Raw genomic sequence first — 18,208 nt, 5'->3', positions numbered from 1 at the left:
TGTGTGGAGGGAGACAGAAACAGTACTGTAGCAGCAAAGGCTGTAGCCCCGCTGTTGAATCAACTCTCGGTTTCTTTTTGATCATGTTTGAACATTTCATGCTGAACAATATTTGTGGTCGGATTGGGTGGGGTGTTGCCAGGTCTTTCTGGTGGAGGAATATATGTGTTAAAAGGAGGTGGCGGCTGTGTGTGTGTGTGTGTGTGTGTGTAGGAGGGATGGAGATTTGGCAAGGGACCATGACAGAAACAATTGGGTATGTGTTGAAGATTTAAGCCTCTCTACTCTAGGATTGGTTCAGTAAACGTTATCTACTCTTGCTTTAGTTCAAAGTTCAGTTCGGGTTTAGCGCATATTCTTGGTATATTCACTCACACAGAATATTTTTGGGTTATGTTTTTTTTATTTGAACATGTATTTGCTCAGTTTTACAACTCTACTAGCCAAGTCCATCACAGTCACCTACATTTGTGTTGGCATTGTCCCGTTTCACACACACACACACACACACACACCAGGATGGGCTTGGCTACCCTTTCAATCAAATCTTCTCTCGAGATGGTCAGCAAATAAAGGGAGCAGCGATGACAGCATGCGACATCATCACACTAGCATAACTGTCGCAGTCCTTTAATCACATGGTTGTCACCTATCCACATCTCACTTTTTATATTGTCATTCTCGTCTTAATGAAATCAAAATATTGACAGCCAGGCATATACAATCACAATGGCCCGAGATTTACAATGTGAGGGTTGTATAATTATACAAATGCAAGTGCAAATCTGGCTGCTCGCATTTGCCTTCTGCATTATGTACTCAATTGTATGCTAAATATATATATATATATTAACAAAATGTGTAATAATTAAATAAAACATCCTCCGTAATGATCTGTGAGATGACATGTCAAGAAAGTTCAATGTTTAGTCAAGACAGTATGTGTAATCTTCGTAAGACGCAGATTTAGTATTGCTCTATAAATAAACATTGCCTCTATACAACTATTAAAGTAAAAAATAATGTATAATCTTCACATATCTCATGTTCAGATACTGTTAACGTTAATGTAATATGAACCCATTCAAGGAATTGTTGGTTCTGTACCTTAGAAATGCGTGGATGAATCATGTGACTCGAAAGCATCTTCCATGAAACACTGCAAAGCTTAAGCTAAATAGAAAAAAGTAAAAAGGAAAAAGTGAATGACTCTGCATAAATATTCATGCCACAAAACTGCAGATTTCCATTCAGTCAGTGAGTCCACGTGGCTTGTGGTGCCAAAATAGGTTCTGCCACTAGGGGGCACCCCTTAATACCACATTCCCGCTACTGCAATCCGTGACACATAGTCTTAATCCATTAGGCACAACATATAGATATAAAATAAAAATAAACATAACCTATGCATGGAGATATGAACCGTGCATACGGTATATGATGAATATATTTTTACCCGATGATTGAATAAGTAAAATACATTCAGTTCACTTTATGCAATCTATCCCATGTTAATATCGGAAAACAACAAACATAAAATAACACATGACCACTACATCATAACAATAGGTCTTCAAGCCAGTTCAGTAGTAGAGTTAGTAATTCCTCCAAAATAGTAAGCAGCAGAGGTGGTCTAACAGTGATCCGTTTTAAGTCCCTTACATGATTAAGCATATACGAAAGAGCCTCATCCTACAATAGTACTACTTAACAAACAAGCATTATGTGTCTAAAACAATACAGTACATTCCAAATGTGCGATATGGAAATCAAACAGCAGGCTTATGAGTAGATCAAGCAGTGGAATACAGAAGGTGATTGCTGTGTCCTAGACATGTGTTCAAAACCTTTACACTACTACCGAGTGGACACCTTCCTATGAGGCAGTGTAGTAAAGAACCGCAACGGTCGCATCTCAGTCCCCTAAACCTACAAAGATTGAAAAGGAATACAAAATAAGTGCTTCTCCCGACAAAAGCCTCCATAGAGCTCACATACCGCCGTTTGTGTAAAGATAGATCTGGTCTGGAAATAACAATCTTGTTTTAGTGTTTCAGGGGCCAGAAACAAGTATAGAAGTCGTATTAGAAGTCTAAAACCATTACTTTTACGTGAAACAAAACCTTTGATAAATAGTACACTTGATACTATACATTTACCATATGTCCTACAACTGTATTTAAAATATCATATCATATCTGAGATATGTATATACTATTTAATGGAATGATAATATTCAGTGGAATCATAAGGAATCATACGTCAAGCTGCTGTACGTAGAAGAGGTTTGTGTGTGTGTGTGTGTGTGTGTGTGTGTGTGTGTGTGTGTGTGTGTGTGTGTGTGTGTGTGTGTGTGTGTGTGTGAGAGAGAGAGAGAGAGATTGGCCCTGATTGTCTAGAAACTTAAAAACGAGGCACCAGAGCAGACTTCACAACAAAGTGGTAAACAAACAAATAAGTATCTCTATATAAATCTAAACGTCTACCCTCGACACGTATGGGAGTTGTTCTGCGCTGATTGATGCACACAGGGAGAATACAAAATTTAAATCAACGTGGCAAAGTGTCCTTCCTCCCAACAACCTTTCAGTCTGATACCTAGCTCAAGCTGAGTAAGAAAGGCAGCTAAAGACCCACCCATACCCGGCCCCCCCCTCCATCCCAGGATGAGCATCGAAGAGCACCTATCCTTGTCTATAAAATGTGCATTTAAAAGACAGAGAGAGAGAAGGCACAGAAAACTAGAACCCCCCCCCCCTGCGTAGAGTGGTGGGTGCGGCGGTAGGGGCAGAATAACAGCAGTAGTTTCTGGTACAGCAGACTGGATGAGGCCGTACACCACTCGCACAAAAAACACTCCTTCTGTTCGATAGCGCTCTTTTCCCGAGACTCATGGAGGAGATCTACGATTAACGTTACAACCGACGCTTTACGGGTGAGCTCATTTCTAAGTTGAAACACCGGCAGGGAGACACATTCAGCGAACAGTGGTCTGAACAGGGGATCCCTCCAGAGCGCCCCCCCCCCCCCCCCCCCCCCCCCAAAACCCTGAAACGACTTCCTCGTTTCGTGCCATCGACGTCGACTTCAGTGGCCCGCAGGGAGGATGTCTGCTACACTACCGCCCATAAACCCCGCCGTCCAATGGGAGTGCGATACAAAGACGTTTCTTTCGGGGCCTATTTGATCACACCGGGCTTCGCCTGTGTCGTCTGATTGGCTGCTGTTGAGTGGGCGGGGTCTCGTGTCTCTTCCTCCGCCGGCCGCGTCACATTCGCCGCTAGAGTCCCGACGTCCGGCGGTTTGTCGGGCGATTTTGGCGGCGGCACGGCGGCCTTCCTCGTGTCCGCTTTCGGCGCCGGGGGCCTGCCAGGTCTCCGCTGATTGGGGAACTTCAGCAGGGGCAGGTGGGGGTCCTCGCCGATGTTGACCGTCAGGTTGGTGTAGAGGGGCTCAAGCTCCCGGGACAGGAGGTCGTAGGTCAGCGAGTTGATGCCGTCCGAGCGCCAGTTGAGCCTGGTCCTCTTCAGCAGGTCGAATCTGGAAAGAGGAGGGTGTTCCTATCTGTTCAAATGTCATCAAAGGTGACATATTATACCACCAGGTTGGACCTTTAAGGGTAAGGGGTTAGGGCTTCAAGGACACTATACAGGTGGATGTGGGCCATTAGTGTCCCAGATCCTTCGGTTTTGGAGAAGGACTCATACGTGTGTGCCTCTTGCCCAGGTTTGTGCTGTACCTGCGTGGGTTCTGCTCGTTGCCTCTGTCTCCTTTATGCTTGATCATCTTGTAGTGGCCGATGGCCACTGGGGGGCGCACTATCTTCATGCCAGACAGACGCACTCTGGGAAAGCAGAGAGAAACAAATCAGCAGAGTAGTATTTAGTATTGAAAGATAGAATTTGGTAATCTGTAAATCGAAATGTGCCATGATAATGCTAAACTACAGCTATATGCTAGGAAGAGGATGGGTGTTGCTACATTCCACTAAACACTTCAAAAATATGTGTTTATTTAGAAACTTCGAAAAACCTATCAAACTTCACAGCACATATTCAAGTACACGTATATAAACGGTAAAGACAATTATGGAAGATAGCAAACATTATTATTTCAAATTATTTTCACCAGCTAAAACACATAGGAGAGACTAAGGGACTCTAAAAAGCAGCTGAAACCTATTTCCATCTCTGTCATCTTGTAGATCAACCTTGTCATTCAACCGTTGCATATAACGTAAAACCCAGAATATCCCAACTAATAGGTGGAATAGAACACGAAGATGACAGTGAACCTTAGCAGATTTAGAACAGGAAGCAACCTTGGGTCTCGCTTCATTTCTCCTAAATCCCCTGGATTGTCTTTTCTTCCATTTATTCATGAAAGGATCTTAGTGCCTCTCTGAGCAGCACGTGGAGTTGGAAGAAAGAGACACATTGACGTAAGAAAACTAGATAGGCAATCCGCCTGGACATAGCTGCACACACTAGAGCTGATCTCATAATCCACATACTCACTGGGTCTTCTCCAGCGAGAGCACACGGCAAAGTCATGACAGAGGGGCGGGAGATTAGAATGAAAGATCACACTGACGACAGCAGGAAAACATTATAACAGCTGACGGACCAGAAAGATGTGCTGAAGCGGGGAGCGGACAATGTGAGGCGGGCCGCCGAAATACGATCAGACATGGCAGGCGAGGAGGCCACCAAACCCCCATTGGAGCTGTGGTCTCAGTAAACTTTATAGAGTATGCATAAAATATAACATGAAATTATTGATTGATACTTCTAAAAGTTGTGGGTCTCAGAATCAAAAGGTCTAATGATTAGAACGGTTCATTGTGTGGCATTAAGTATCAAAAGAATGTAAAACAGGTATCAAATAGGACAAAGGAGCCGGTTGGTCCGCTTAAAATCCCTTCAACCATGCACATCTCAAGTACAGAAAGGTTTAGGTTAATGTTGTTAATGTTAATGTAGACACATTGCACGGAGCCCCCATTGTCCTATGATGCAGAGTGTGTTGGCCTTACCTAGCGGCGATGTCGTCGTCCTCCCCTCCCCAGCCCCAGTAGTGGTTAGGGAAGCCGTTCATCTTCATATACTGGTCTGGGGTCACTGCGGACACGCCACCAAAGTACTGAGGATACGGTAACCTGGAAGACAAAGTGAACATGAAAACTGTGCCAAGGCCTAAAAAAAAAATTTGTTCGGTTCCGACCTCAACTGACAACCAACAGGAACCAAACTCTTTTTTTTTTTAGGCCCAAGGAGACTGCATGATTGATATATCATCCTAAAGAGGCCGCATAACAGATTTGAATCCTAGCAGCAAGGGTAACAAAAGTTGTAATATGTAAATGTACAAATCATAAATGACCATATGGCATCAGAAATTTAGGAAACATTCCAAGTATAAATACTGTCTTCGCCAAAGGTGAACACTATTTTCTCATTGAAATGACTGTTCCAGACAACCTTCTTTTTTTTGTGTATGTATTATTCACTATTCTCAGAGTACTCCGGGTTGCCAGATATGTAACAAATGCATACAAACACAGCATTCTGCAGCCATGGAAGTTCTGTTAGCAAACAAACTGGATAAACTGAGATTTGCCTTGATTCCAACCGACCTAATTTAAATTTCTCCCACAGCAACTGATCTGGGGTTATACCTCCTGCTGTCAGCTTCGGTGATTTGATCTGAAATAAGCCCTACCTTTATGGCTTCACGGCCGATATGAGTGCAAAGCATCGGCTGCATCAATATTTATGTAAGTGAGGTATAAAGTGCTACTGGCAGATTTATGGATGAGCGCTAACGAGTAAGTTGTAGGTCTCAAACTATACGAGAACACCTGCCGTATATGGAAAAAAAAACATGAAAGAAGATGCTACTGCTGTTCTCAAGCTAGCTGGCGACGTCGTTCCATCTCCCAGCGAAACGGCTTCGCAAAATCCTCCCGTTTGAGGGAACCAACAACATTTTCTTGCGATACAATGCTGATTAAATAATCCCTTTCGGCCGGGCCTAGCCTATTAGCACAAAGTTATGAATAGCAAGCTTATGAAGGCCAAATTCATCATCGTATTTTAGGATTTTCAATGGTTTATTATGTATGAAACCAGAATGGGGATGAAGTCATTGACAATTGCTTCCACCGTGTGGCAGAAAAGAGCATAGCAACCCTCGCTTAATTATAAGGATTGCCTTTTTATCTGACTGTTTAAATGTAAACCTTAACGCTTGGGGGGTGACGTTTATACTGTTGTAAAAAGCCTACCTGTATCGGAACTTGTCCATGGCGACAGACAGGTGTGTGGGGAACTGCTTGTGGCAGGTGTAGGTGTTGTGGTCGTTCTCGGGCAACAGGTCCACGTCGTGGAGGAAGATACAGCCCCAGTCCTCGTCTCGCAGCGCCTCTCGTACCCCCACGTTCAGCAGCTTGGCGCGGTTGAATGTACTGTTCCCCCACTGGACAGAGAAGGTGGGGTGGAGAGGATACTTTTAGAATTCAGGGCTTAATGGGTTTTGTTGCGTTGTCAGAAATCTTTGACCATGTCGATTTATTCAGATTCATATTACACAGGAGGCACATCCATGGCATCAGCTCTCGCTGTGCGTCCTAGATACCCAACAGACCTTTCTGAATATAAAATGGAATTAAAGAATATTATATTATAAATCGGGGGACTATAACAAGGGCGGTTCCAGACCAATCGGTCACTGCATGATTAGATATTCACACACACAGTTTTTTCGTATATAATCTAATCATGCATTAATATTCAGAAGATGTTTTGATTAATTTAGAATTGGCAAAAAAATAATCTAGGTGATTAATTTATTTAATTGTGTCTACAAAACATCTCTACATCCAACCAGAGTTTTTTCTCCCCCGGATATACAGGTCCTTAAGAAGATAGGGAAAAGGCACCTCGCCAATGACCTCCCCCTACAGGTAGGCTACGGACATGCCCGATCGAATCCACATCCAGCTGGGATGCAGCCAAAATTCAGCTGGATAGGGTCGTGGTCAGAACACCCTCCAGGAGTAACCAGGACGATGTCACCATAGTAACCAATACACTACCCTGTCGAACCCTATGAACGACGTTCCAGCGCACACATACTGGTACACACACAGCCAGTCCAACCTGCTGCACGATGTAGATGCTGTAGTGGATCTGCTGCCTCTGCAGGAAGGGGTGCAGGTGGTACAGCAGGGCCCGCAGGTGGGTCTGCCGGTTCCGGTACGGGACCACGATGGCCGTGTGGTGGCGGGGCTCGCAGTCCGGGGGGCTGTAGTGACCCCCCGGGGACACCAGGGGGTTCCTCCGTCGGATCTCCTCAAGAGACAACGGGGCAGACAGGTGGACCGACACGGGACCCACTGAGGAGGAAGAGGAGGAGGAGGAGGAGGAGGAGGAGGAGGGGAGACCGAAGCAGAGGAGTGAAGGGATGAGAGGAGAGAAGGGCAGAATAGAACAGAAGGAACCAGTGGAGAAGGATATCCGAGGAGGGGAAATGAGAGGAGCACAGGGAAGGGCAAGGTTTCAAATTTCATCCTGGGATTAAAGTGGTCCATGTGACTGATCATCTGTTTGTGGTCAGAACACAACCAGCAATTTGCCGTCCGCCACGGACACACCAAAACACAATCACTCACTCAGCTCACTTGGCCAAGATTGAACAACAGCAAACATGAAATGGAAACATCATTAAAAAAGACGCAAGAGCCTTCATCATCTACCATGCCCTTTCATCCTCATCCTCTCACCCAGCAGTGGAGAGGGCAACTGGCACTCCTTCAGAGGAGGTGTCGTTCCGGGGGGTCCGGTGCCTGTGTTGCGGGGAGGGGGTGGCGGCGGCCCAAGGTGGCTGAGGTTAGTGTACACATCATGGGGTCGGGAGTAATCGAACTCTGGCTCTGTGGTGTGGACCAACACAGACACCAGGCCTCGGAAGCCCCCCAGGGAAAAGTACAGGACAAAGGCAAACTGGAATCCCACCAGCAGAGCCAGAGTACAAGGGGAGTCCAGGGAACGACCGTAGCACGCCATGATGAGACCGACAGATTTAAAGGCGAGGAGAGGTCAAAGTAAAGGGTGGAACAATGGAAAGAATAAGGGGCAGGGGACAAAAGGGGTTGGGAGAGGGTAGGAGGAAAGGGAAAGGCAGAAGAAGGTGGGGTGGGGGCCGGGGGGCTCTATGTACACTCAGAATTGAAAGGGGGGATGGCCATCTGTTTGAATGGAGAGTAGTACTGGTGAAGTTCAGTCAGGACTGCCATCTCCTCTTGACCAAACTATTCACTGTGGGGAAGAGAAGAAAAAAAGTAAAGCAGTGATTTTTGGATTGCGTATCTAACAGCCAAAACCAAATGCAATATCAAACACACGTCATGTAATTAATAAAACATTTTCAGGGCAAAAAATAATGCTTAGCGGCTACGCATGCGCGCATCGTCAACATCTGCATCTTAAATCCATCTACCCGAGTATCCCGTTCTTCCGAGCGGCTTCACGGCCTGTCCTGGACCAGAGAGACTATATGTTCTCTGGCTATCTTCCTCTTCCAACTCAAATCAAACACCGCATTATTAAATAAACAACGCTGAATGAATGTCTCGAAATCACAAGGTAGCATGCTAAGCTAAATAGCAAAACAATACCTGCTTGCATAGTAACACTATTTTCTCAGTGGAACTGGTAAATTGCCGTGGATCACACACCGAAGGCATGCTGAGACGTGTGGTCAATAAGTAATACAAAATAATATATCACCTACACTAGACGCACATGATACCTATTCGACTACTGTGCATACTGTCGATAAGTATTGGGTTTATACTAGATATAAATAGAACTGTTATGAACCAGATACCTAAAACACTTCAAATGCTCAGAATAATGACCATCAATAGGCCTTTACGCACACTGTTAATGCACAGGCTGTTTAACCCATTCATTAACAGGATGCATGGCTATCAGTAACATTGACGATATTTGTCACACTACCAGTAACCATGCTGGTGGTCCACCGATGCACCACGACGCCGCTACTCACCGGCTGACTCTTGCGACATATCAAATCAAGCCCCCGGCTTCCATAGATGATCGACGGCCCGCATCAGGAGGAACTACGTCCAAATGGTTCAAAACGTGTTGTTTCTTGAATATCTGAGCGTCTCTCCTGCTGCTACTAGTTCTCATTCGCACTCAAATCCCCAATGGTGCCTTCAACCGCTGCGGATATTTCCACACGCAAGAGCATCATCGTCGCTATCTATGCCATCCATGTAAACACAGCAGGCATCGGGGTGGTCTCCCTCTTTGCATCGCGACTGTACCATTCAGAGGACATTCTGAGGGGGGTGTCCCGATGACATCCAGCCAGGCGATAGTCGGCGAAGCGCATCAGAGGTTGAGTGTGGCGTCAGATAGAGTGCAGGGATACTTCCCTCAAACTTCATATGACTAAAGGATATCGACGGTTAAAAATATATATAAATAAATATGAGCTTTAACCTTTTCATTAAGCCACCGATGCATGACTGAATAGAACATTTACTTAATCCCTCTCACTCTCACTATTTCTCTAACTAGTCTCTGTCCTTCCATATCTGTGGCCCCCATCTCCCTTTCTCTCTCTCTCTCTCTCTCTCTCTCTCTCTCTCTCTCTCTCTCTCTCTCTCTCTCTCTCTCTCTCTCTCTCTCTCTCTCTCCCTACAACTCTCTCTGCTCTCTGTAGTCCATTCATTTTAGACAGATGATGAGATCTGATCTGGTTGTTTTTGAAGGTATCCATTCATTGAAAGCGTTGCTCCTGTTGATATTCGCTTTTATTTCTCACAAAACAAAAAAGGTTTGCAGCAGTAGCAGTACTCAGATTACAGGACAGGGAAAAAAAATAGTATTTATGGCTATGGTATACCACATCGGCATACCTCATGTATAGAACTAACACCAGCCCCACCCCTCAAATGAGCCCCCCTAAGCAGATGAAGAAGAATTTAAAAAATATAAGCATCAGATACCATTGTGGCCCTCCTTTATGTGGATGCACTGCTAACAATGGATCAGGGCAAAGCAGGTCTTTGTGTGCTAACTCTATCTGGGGCAAGCACCAACTATACAATATTGTCCCCCGTTCATGAGTAGTCCACAAAAAAGAACATCATAGAAAGCACAGCCAAGCATGTTGTGGGTCGTCAAGACCCTCTGTGATGCAAACATTAATGATAAGCTTCCTTTTAGTTTATTACTGAGAATGGAAATTGTGAAAATGCTGTCTATTCACTGATAGTTTATTGTTGAAATACAGTACAGTTGGATCACCGAATTTCAGACCAGCGAAAAGGTCTCAGACCACCACAATTGCAACTTCCCAAATTCTGATTCAACCAAATCAGCACAAAGTACAAATATGTATCCATACAAAAAAGATTATTTTATATATGTATTTTGTAAATGTAATTTTTACCAAAATGGTAAGACACAAAAAAATGACAAATCCGATAAAATGTATGTGTTCAAAAAATGTGTTAAATGGAACTATAAAATGTTTAAGTTTAAAAAGATATTTAAACTATTTTAGATCAAGATATTTGTTATTTAGCATCCAAATTCACTCTCTGAAAATTAAAAACTTTGTGAAAATATACCACATAATGACTGTACTAAAAGCACATCCCTTTCCATTGTGTGCAGGTACACACACTGTGCAAGACACATTTCCCTTTGTATTTAATCATGCTAATTATGTTAATTTCTCTATCTTCTCCATGTGTCTCCTTTTCTCTTAAAAAAAGCTTGCTTAATGAAATTAGGCCAAGCCAGTATTAATAATCATCCTTAATAATAATTCAGGTTTTTCTTTCTCTCTCCGACCCTTATACAAATCCTAGATGTCATCCCTTCCATCCTTTTCTCACTCTCTCCGTCAATTTCTCCTTTTGTATTTTCTAAATTGCCTGTTCTCTCTCTCTCTCTCTCTCTCTCTCTCTCTCTCTCTCTCTCCCTCTCCCTCTCTCTCTCTCTCTCTCTCTCTCTCTCTCTCTCTCTCTCTCTCTCTCTCTCTCTCTCTCTCTCTCTCTCTCTCTCTCTCTCTCTCTCTCTCTACTTCTTCTTGTAGTTGCCAAAGCGAATGGCCTGCTGACTGGTGACGCAGCGGAAGGTGGCAGGCTGCACCTCCCAGTAGTTCACGGGGTTGTTGAACAGGCTAATGCCGTTATAGAATGTCCTCTTCATCCCAGAGCCCCTGGGGCAGAAGTCGTCCACTCCCACGTTTGTGATGTTGTTGACATGGAGGTAAACCATCTAGAGTGACCAGAGGGAGGGGGATGGAGTATGTCACATGATAAAGTGTTTCTAAGTGTTTTTCGTCCACACGTATATGAAAAAAACATATTAAAAGCCCTTTGTTTTCCCAAAGAATTCCTGTCAAGACAACGATGTTATAGAATATTTCGTTGTCCACAAAATAATCCAAGAAGATTTAAAACATTCTCATAAGCATGTCAGGCCTGTAGGTGGCGAAACAACTTTATGTCCAACAGCGCAGAAGAATATGGAGCATGCACATTGATGGGCTTCTTCTTGAGCATGGCGGTGTTATGACGAAGAAACACTAGGTTGACTTGTTAACATGTGATTACACCAAACTGTACTAGCCCCACGTAAACACACCCGTAGTCTGCCATGTTTGTAGCTTCCTGGCACATGCTCAATGAAATCAAGCTCATGGTGTCATCATTTTGCAAAACCTCTACTTCTCTGGTCCACACCAATACAGTTTTTAGAAATACCCATATACAGGGGGAAGAGGTAATAGTTACTGGAATAAAAACTATAATATACCCTGCTAGAAATAGTGACTGCCATGGTGTACTTTTTGAGTGTATTCTGCCAAAAGTTGCAAGCTCTCTAATTCAGTGACACCTATGATATATATAATATAATATGATGTAGATGAGGTCTTACAAATAAACAAAGATGCAGTCCTCCTCAACGAGCCTATCAGAAATTAGCCGGAAAAAAAACGTAGCAGGAAATAAGAAGCGAGCCCTGATGTGATTCTGTTTGTGGTGTTTATCCCACCTGGAGGTATTTCATATTCTGGAGGCCTTGGGGGACGCGGTTGAGGCGGTTGTACTCCAGATGCAGCTCAGTCAGCTTGGGTAGGAAGGCCAGGCTGCCGTCCTCGATGTTACGGATACGGTTGTAGGCCAGGCCCAACCTACAAACCAACAGCAACACCCAGGAAACCAATAGTCAGAGAGAAGATTTCTGCAGTTCCTACTTTAGCCCCTTCGTGGCACTGTAGGCTGGAGATGATTTTATTTTACATAAAAAACATATGTAGCATGTTATTGGTGTACTGATATCAGAATGTTATCATTTATATTAACAACGAGTAGGCAGTAAATGTCTGTGTCTATAGAAGAGGAAGAGACTGCAACCGGCGGATCTTTAATAAAAGACTAGCAGAAGCGGGTAGCTGTATCTGTCTCCGTGGCACAGCAGTGAACATTAAAACACATAGAGTAAACCACCTGTACAGCTCTTTGTAGCGTTTCAGGTCCTCCAACTCCACTGCCTGGATCTGGTTGTTGTCTAGATGGAGCTCTTGCAGACTGTCGGGCAGGTCTGATAGAACACAAGTGTTTCCATACTTTATCTGTGTCCGCACATCTCGGACCCATAAACAACATAGCACTTGATGGAATGTTATTTAAAAAAAGAGATGATTGGAATATTTTCTTCATATCAAAAATACCTTTGGGCACGCCGGTGAGTTTGGCTTCAGATATGCGCAAGTAGTTCAGTTTCAGTCCCTTGAAGGCTCCGGGCTCGAAGTCGCTGTTCTGGATTGGATTCGACCCCATCTCTATGGAACATAGGTCCAAGTTGATGTCCAAGTCCAAATCATTTTATTCTTAATATTGAAGCATTATTATCGAACCTGGAGTCTAGAATTGTATGTGTAATAACTGGTTTCTTATTTTCAACTAGAATAGAGTATTACTCAATCGCTTTGGCATCAGATTGAATTGTATGAGTGTCTTGGTCAGGTGCACTATAGCTCGTTCACACTAAGGTTTAACACATGGGGGATTGGACATTTTTTTACCTATGCAGTTCATTCTGGAGAGACCACTGAAGGTCCCAGCGGACACCCTCTTGATGTTGTTGTCGTGTATCCTCAGCTCCACCAGGGACTGAGGCAGGCCCTGAGGGATGGTGGTCAGGTGGTTCCTGGAGAAGTACAGCTTCTGCATGTGCTTCAGTGGGGAGAAGGTCCTGGGGTGGACCTTGGAGATCCTGTTGTTGACCAGAGCCAGGGCCTAGTGAGAAGAGCAGAGCCATGATGCAGAGACGTTAAATAGAATAAATAAGAAGTATTTGAAAACTCTCTCTCTCTCTCTCTCTCTCTCTCTCTCTCTCTCTCTCTCTCTCTCTCTCTCTCTCTCTCTCTCTCTCTCTCTCTCTCTCTCTCTCTCTCTCTCTCTCTCTCTCTCTCTCTCTCTCTCTCTCTCTCTCGTTGACGGATGCTGGTTCTTTCATCTCTTGCTATTTTGTTTCTAATGTCTCAAAACGACTGATGCCGATTTAAACTGCCCTTGTGCACCCACATATTCCCTCTCTCCCTCTCTCTCTTTCTCACTCTCTCTCTCTCTCAATATATGTGGATATATATTTTTTTATATATGTGGATATGTATTTGTACATATGTGTATATATATGTCCGCTCCTCTCTCCCTTCCTCTCTGCATGAACAGAGTACAGCCGTGTCTGTCACCCAAGAGACAAGACTCCCAGCCTGCCAGTGCTGAGGGTCGGAGACAGATGGATACCGAGGTAAACAATTCTTTAAGAGAGTTGTTATTATTGTGTAAGGTCATGTTGGGCGTCTCCTTCTCTGCCAGTCTCAATATTGTGCTTTTATTGGCTCCTTTGAATACATGCGAGAGGATGTGAGCGAGAATATTCCCCTTTCTGCTTTTGGCAGCAATTTAAAACAGAATAAAGGCTCCAAGTGGAAAGATGTAAAAACGTGAGAGCGAGAGAGGGGGATTTTCATAAGCTCTCCGGATATGCACAGCCGCGGCTACGTTTCACACGGTGTGAGCCAAAGCATGCTACTTTAGACGCCCGCCAAGGCTGCTTCAAGAGCCACTGAATGTAATGCAAAGACGCAACCGTAACTGAAAGTGTTGCTCCTTACATATAGGTTAGTGAGGCCCTTGAAGTCATGCTCCTTGAGCTCAGTAATGCGGTTGTTCTGCAGGTCGAGGAACTTGGTGTCCAAGGGGATACCTTCTGGGACCTCGGTCAGACCTGGAAAATAAACGTACACACAGAGACACCGCAGAGATGTCACACAAACGTTTGCTAATGTCTCATTCAGCCCTAGACCGATGAAAATAAATGTTGAGTGGGTATTTTTAAAAATGGTCATCAGAGCCTGAAATTAAACTTTTCACGTCGTCCTCCACTCCACGGAATAACATCCCGGGGTTCCTTGCTCTGTTATTTTAAAGAAGGACATGCTGACAGACACACACACCACCATGTTGGTCAAGGCGCACACAAGGCGGAGTAGGCACTTGCAGTTTATCACTGGGAAGGCGTTGACATGGACATTGAACACACACACAAACACACACAATGACACATTCGTCACACAAACACGTCACACCCATTAAACCCAATCAATGACATAACTACCCTAATGCCAGATGGGGACAGCAGATGTTTTCAATAAAACCAAAGTTGCAAAAGATGTTAGAAACATCTGCTTAATGACAAATAAAAAATTGCCAGAATCTTCTTCTGATAAATGGTTTATGTGGGAAATATGGGATATTTTATTGATCAAATGGGAGAGTTGTGATTTAACAAAACACCAAATGGCAGACTCTGAGTTGCCATGGAATAGAATATAATATAATGCAGCTTTATGATCCACTAGGTAGGTAGAGAATCCCTCAGGCTCTAGCGAGTGGTTTCTCAAAAAGATATACAATGGAAGAACAAATGTCCCACTGGTGTTGCCCAGCAACTAACCCTAACCCAGCAACTAATTCAGTTTAAACTTTTAGTCGAAACCCAAATCATAGCCTTAAGAATACACCTGCCATAGCACGGCCGCATTACCACTGGAAAAAAATGGAATCTGTGCAGCCACCAAAGGGAACGGCTACCGATCATTATGAGGACCACATCAGAGCGGCTGGTGTGTCGTGTGCGAGCGATGTGGTTAGCAGCGCAGCAGACGGACCAGGGTCGGTCGTGCAGAAAGCCCTCAAATGGTGCCATGCAACATCAGCATCTGGGGCTTGCGTCAACCTTCCGCACCAGTCATGCTACCAAGGCCCCGGGATCAATCCTGCCTCTGACCACATCAGTCCCTAGAGGAGCCTGACGCTGTCCCATTGAAGTTAAGTTTAGATTTATAGGACACACCCACCCTCCTCCATGTCATCAATGGGAAGAACCCGATCCAGTATTAAACTAATGGCTCTGACGTCCCGGTCAGACAGCTGTGATGTTGTATCCAGGAATGCTAGTGGTGAGGCTAATGTTATAGTTAGCGTTTCATTACCTTTGTAGGTAAAAGCTGAAGAGTATTGCAACTTTAGTATTGCAGTAACTTTAGTATTGCCGATTTAGCCTCACTGTCATACACTTGCATTAAGTTTTAGAAAACTGCCTTACAACAAAATTGCTTTTTACTAATCCCCGGATTGAATTATCTGTCCCCCTCCCTCACCACCACCACCAGAAAACTCAGCTAACCCTCAGACCACAGCTCAGCCTTCTCGGCCACAGATCCCACAGTTGTTGCCACCTCCCGACAGACCTTGCACCCCCTAAAACCCCAGTGCCCCTTAACTACTGTCAAACATAAATACTGCCCCTCAGGCTGGGATGAACAGCACAGAAGCCATGGCCGAAATACATCTGTTCCAAATAAGCACTGACATCTCAGCAAATTATACACTTCCACATTTACCCCGTGGCCTGCCATAGAGTCTGGAGCAGGACATATCCAGGCAGAGACTTTAATGATGATTCATCAAAACCGTTGAACTGTCTCAACCCAGACAGGGTTATTAGAGTTAGTGCTGTGTAATTGAATAAATCCTTTGTTTTAAGCAAAGATCGTTGTATGCAGTTTGTATGGAACTTCAGCAACAGTTAAAACCAGCTGCAATACTGTTAGATAGATACTATAACGCAAAAGTGTTCTTGAACATATTTTGTATCAAAAGGGTACAGGTTTTGCAATTTGGATCTGCTTCTTTGCAGCATAAATACTAATTATTATTTTTGTTTTATTTCTTGTCAATGAGTCTCACCCTTCGGCTGACTTGACATACATAACTCCGTCATCTCCTTCCTATCTCCGTGATAATAAATAGCTGTGCTTTCTCCCTCTTGACAGACTCCTGATTCCCTCTGAGCCTCTCCACCATTGCACTAAGCCTCTTCTTCCCCTTGTAGTCCCTTCCTCCTCTGGCTGGGCTACCTTTAACCACCCCCTGCATGCCCACATGTCCAACATCAAAACAGCTCCCTCAGGAGAGCGATGATATGACCATTGTTTCATCTCCATGCCAAAATGTCTGTATTGCTTCAAATTGTTTTGGTTGACCCTACATTTAGTAACTTCCTGCTTTCCTAAATACGTTGCAATGTCTCTTATTTTTGGCGTTGTTTTTTTTTTACTTTTTACGAGTATCTCAGTCGTTTGGTGGTTTTGGTGTTGTTGTTGGTGTTGTTGTTTTGTTCACCCATGTCTCATTTTTAATCACCCAACTCAACACCATACTCAAAGTAGAAATGGCCTTTCTTGATTAAATTACACCATCATTATCTCTGAGAGAAAACCAATTCATGTGCATGAGGCAGCCTAGGAAAAAGTTTTTTTTTAACTCTCGGTTGAATGTGCAACTAATAGACTGGAACGCAAAAACTCTCTCTCTCTCTCTCTCTCTCTCTCTCTCTCTCTCTCTCTCTCTCTCTCGTTCCCTCACACACACACACACACACACACACACACACACACACACACACACACACACACACACACACACACACACACCACACACACACACACACACACACACACACACACACACACACACACACACACACACTGACCCAGGTCCGAGCACTGGACCACCCGGAGTTGGCAGCGGCAGCCGAAGGGGCAGGTGGGCCTGTCGGGCACCTCCATTCCCGAGCCCTCCTCCTGGTCACGCATGAAGGCGGTGACCACGTCGCTGTCTATGTTGTCCATGGCAAAGTCCAGGAAGGTCCTCTGCTCGAAGGGCAGGGCCGGAGACCTGGCGGGCAGCCCGGCCAGACACAGCAGCAGCAGGGGGAGGTAGTGGCTCAGCATCATTCACCACCTGTGGAGGGAGAGGATGGTGGTGGGATGAGCGAAGACACCTGGAGTCTGCTTCTTCGGCAAGGGAAAACAGTTTTACAACTTTGTATAGCAGGACAGGAAAACACTCCTTGTGTTTAATTTTTTTAAAGAAAGCGGTCTGGCATGTCGGCACGAGAGCCAGCTCGTTAACAGTGTGTGCGTGAGCACGTAAACGTGCGTTTCTGTGTGTATGTGGGTGGGTGTCAACTCCGGAAAGATCGCTGACGGACCGTTGGGACTGACCATTTGAAACCGTGTGAAAACCTGGTCCAACCCATTCATAAATCCCAGTCCCCCTGTTTCTCCACAGCAGCGAGAGCACTCACTCTCTGTCTGGCGGTTTGTGGTCCCACTGGAAAATGAGGGGGTTGTCGCTCATGTGTGGCACATGGCATGACGGAAACCCAGATAGTAAACTTAAATGTATGTCAGGATAGGGCCACTCTTCCTCTATCGCCCACATGCAGCAAATGACAGCAGCCTGGACAGCCCTGGAAAGTATTCCTGCCAGAGCCAAGTAGCGAAACACACAGGGAGTATTGATAGTGAAAGGGAAACTGTCCACATACTGTATGCATTGGTGGTCAGACACCCAGCCATGTCAGTTCAAACCGCTAATTGCGGGTTACAAAATGTGTGTGTGTGTGTGTGTGTGTGTGTGTGTGTGTGTGTGTGTGTGTGTGTGTGTGTGTGTGTGTGTGTGTGTGTGTGTGTGTGTGTGTGTGTGTGTGTGTGTGTGTGTGTGTGTGTGTGTCTGCTTTGT

The 18,208-nt window shown here is 44.7% G+C and overlaps 2 protein-coding genes across 3 annotated transcripts in view; both read right to left on the bottom strand.

The window, feature by feature from the left end:
• Positions 1-383: 383 nt before the first annotated feature.
• b4galt3 (UDP-Gal:betaGlcNAc beta 1,4- galactosyltransferase, polypeptide 3) lies at positions 384-9,631 on the bottom strand. Of its 2 annotated transcripts, XM_060048475.1 has the most exons (8): positions 9,073-9,631; positions 8,500-8,538; positions 7,784-8,318; positions 7,161-7,396; positions 6,287-6,477; positions 5,036-5,158; positions 3,740-3,844; positions 384-3,540 (listed from the first exon to the last, which is right to left on the bottom strand). In XM_060048475.1, the coding sequence occupies exons 3-8, from the start codon at positions 8,064-8,066 to the stop codon at positions 3,180-3,182; spliced, it is 1,299 nt and encodes a 432-aa protein (XP_059904458.1). In that variant the 5' UTR covers positions 8,067-8,318; positions 8,500-8,538; positions 9,073-9,631; the 3' UTR covers positions 384-3,179. The 2 variants fall into 2 exon arrangements, with proteins under 2 accessions (XP_059904458.1, XP_059904448.1); XM_060048465.1 differs by lacking the exon at positions 8,500-8,538.
• Positions 9,632-9,829: 198 nt separating this feature from the next.
• The window catches only part of bgnb (biglycan b), a 13,943-nt gene continuing 5,564 nt past the window's right edge, over positions 9,830-18,208 (bottom strand). The window contains exons 2-8 of the mRNA XM_060048449.1: positions 17,175-17,425; positions 14,233-14,345; positions 13,138-13,351; positions 12,784-12,894; positions 12,560-12,653; positions 12,105-12,243; positions 9,830-11,324 (exon numbers count right to left, since the gene is read on the bottom strand). Coding sequence (XP_059904432.1) covers positions 11,124-11,324; positions 12,105-12,243; positions 12,560-12,653; positions 12,784-12,894; positions 13,138-13,351; positions 14,233-14,345; positions 17,175-17,418 — 1,116 coding nt within the window. The 5' untranslated portion in view covers positions 17,419-17,425 and the 3' untranslated portion in view covers positions 9,830-11,123. The remainder of the gene's footprint in view (positions 11,325-12,104; positions 12,244-12,559; positions 12,654-12,783; positions 12,895-13,137; positions 13,352-14,232; positions 14,346-17,174; positions 17,426-18,208) is intronic.

This window comes from Gadus macrocephalus, chromosome 1 (assembly GCF_031168955.1).
Source record: "Gadus macrocephalus chromosome 1, ASM3116895v1".
NCBI classification, from domain to species: domain Eukaryota; kingdom Metazoa; phylum Chordata; class Actinopteri; order Gadiformes; family Gadidae; genus Gadus; species Gadus macrocephalus.
This window is presented reverse-complemented; position numbering and strand designations above follow the sequence as displayed.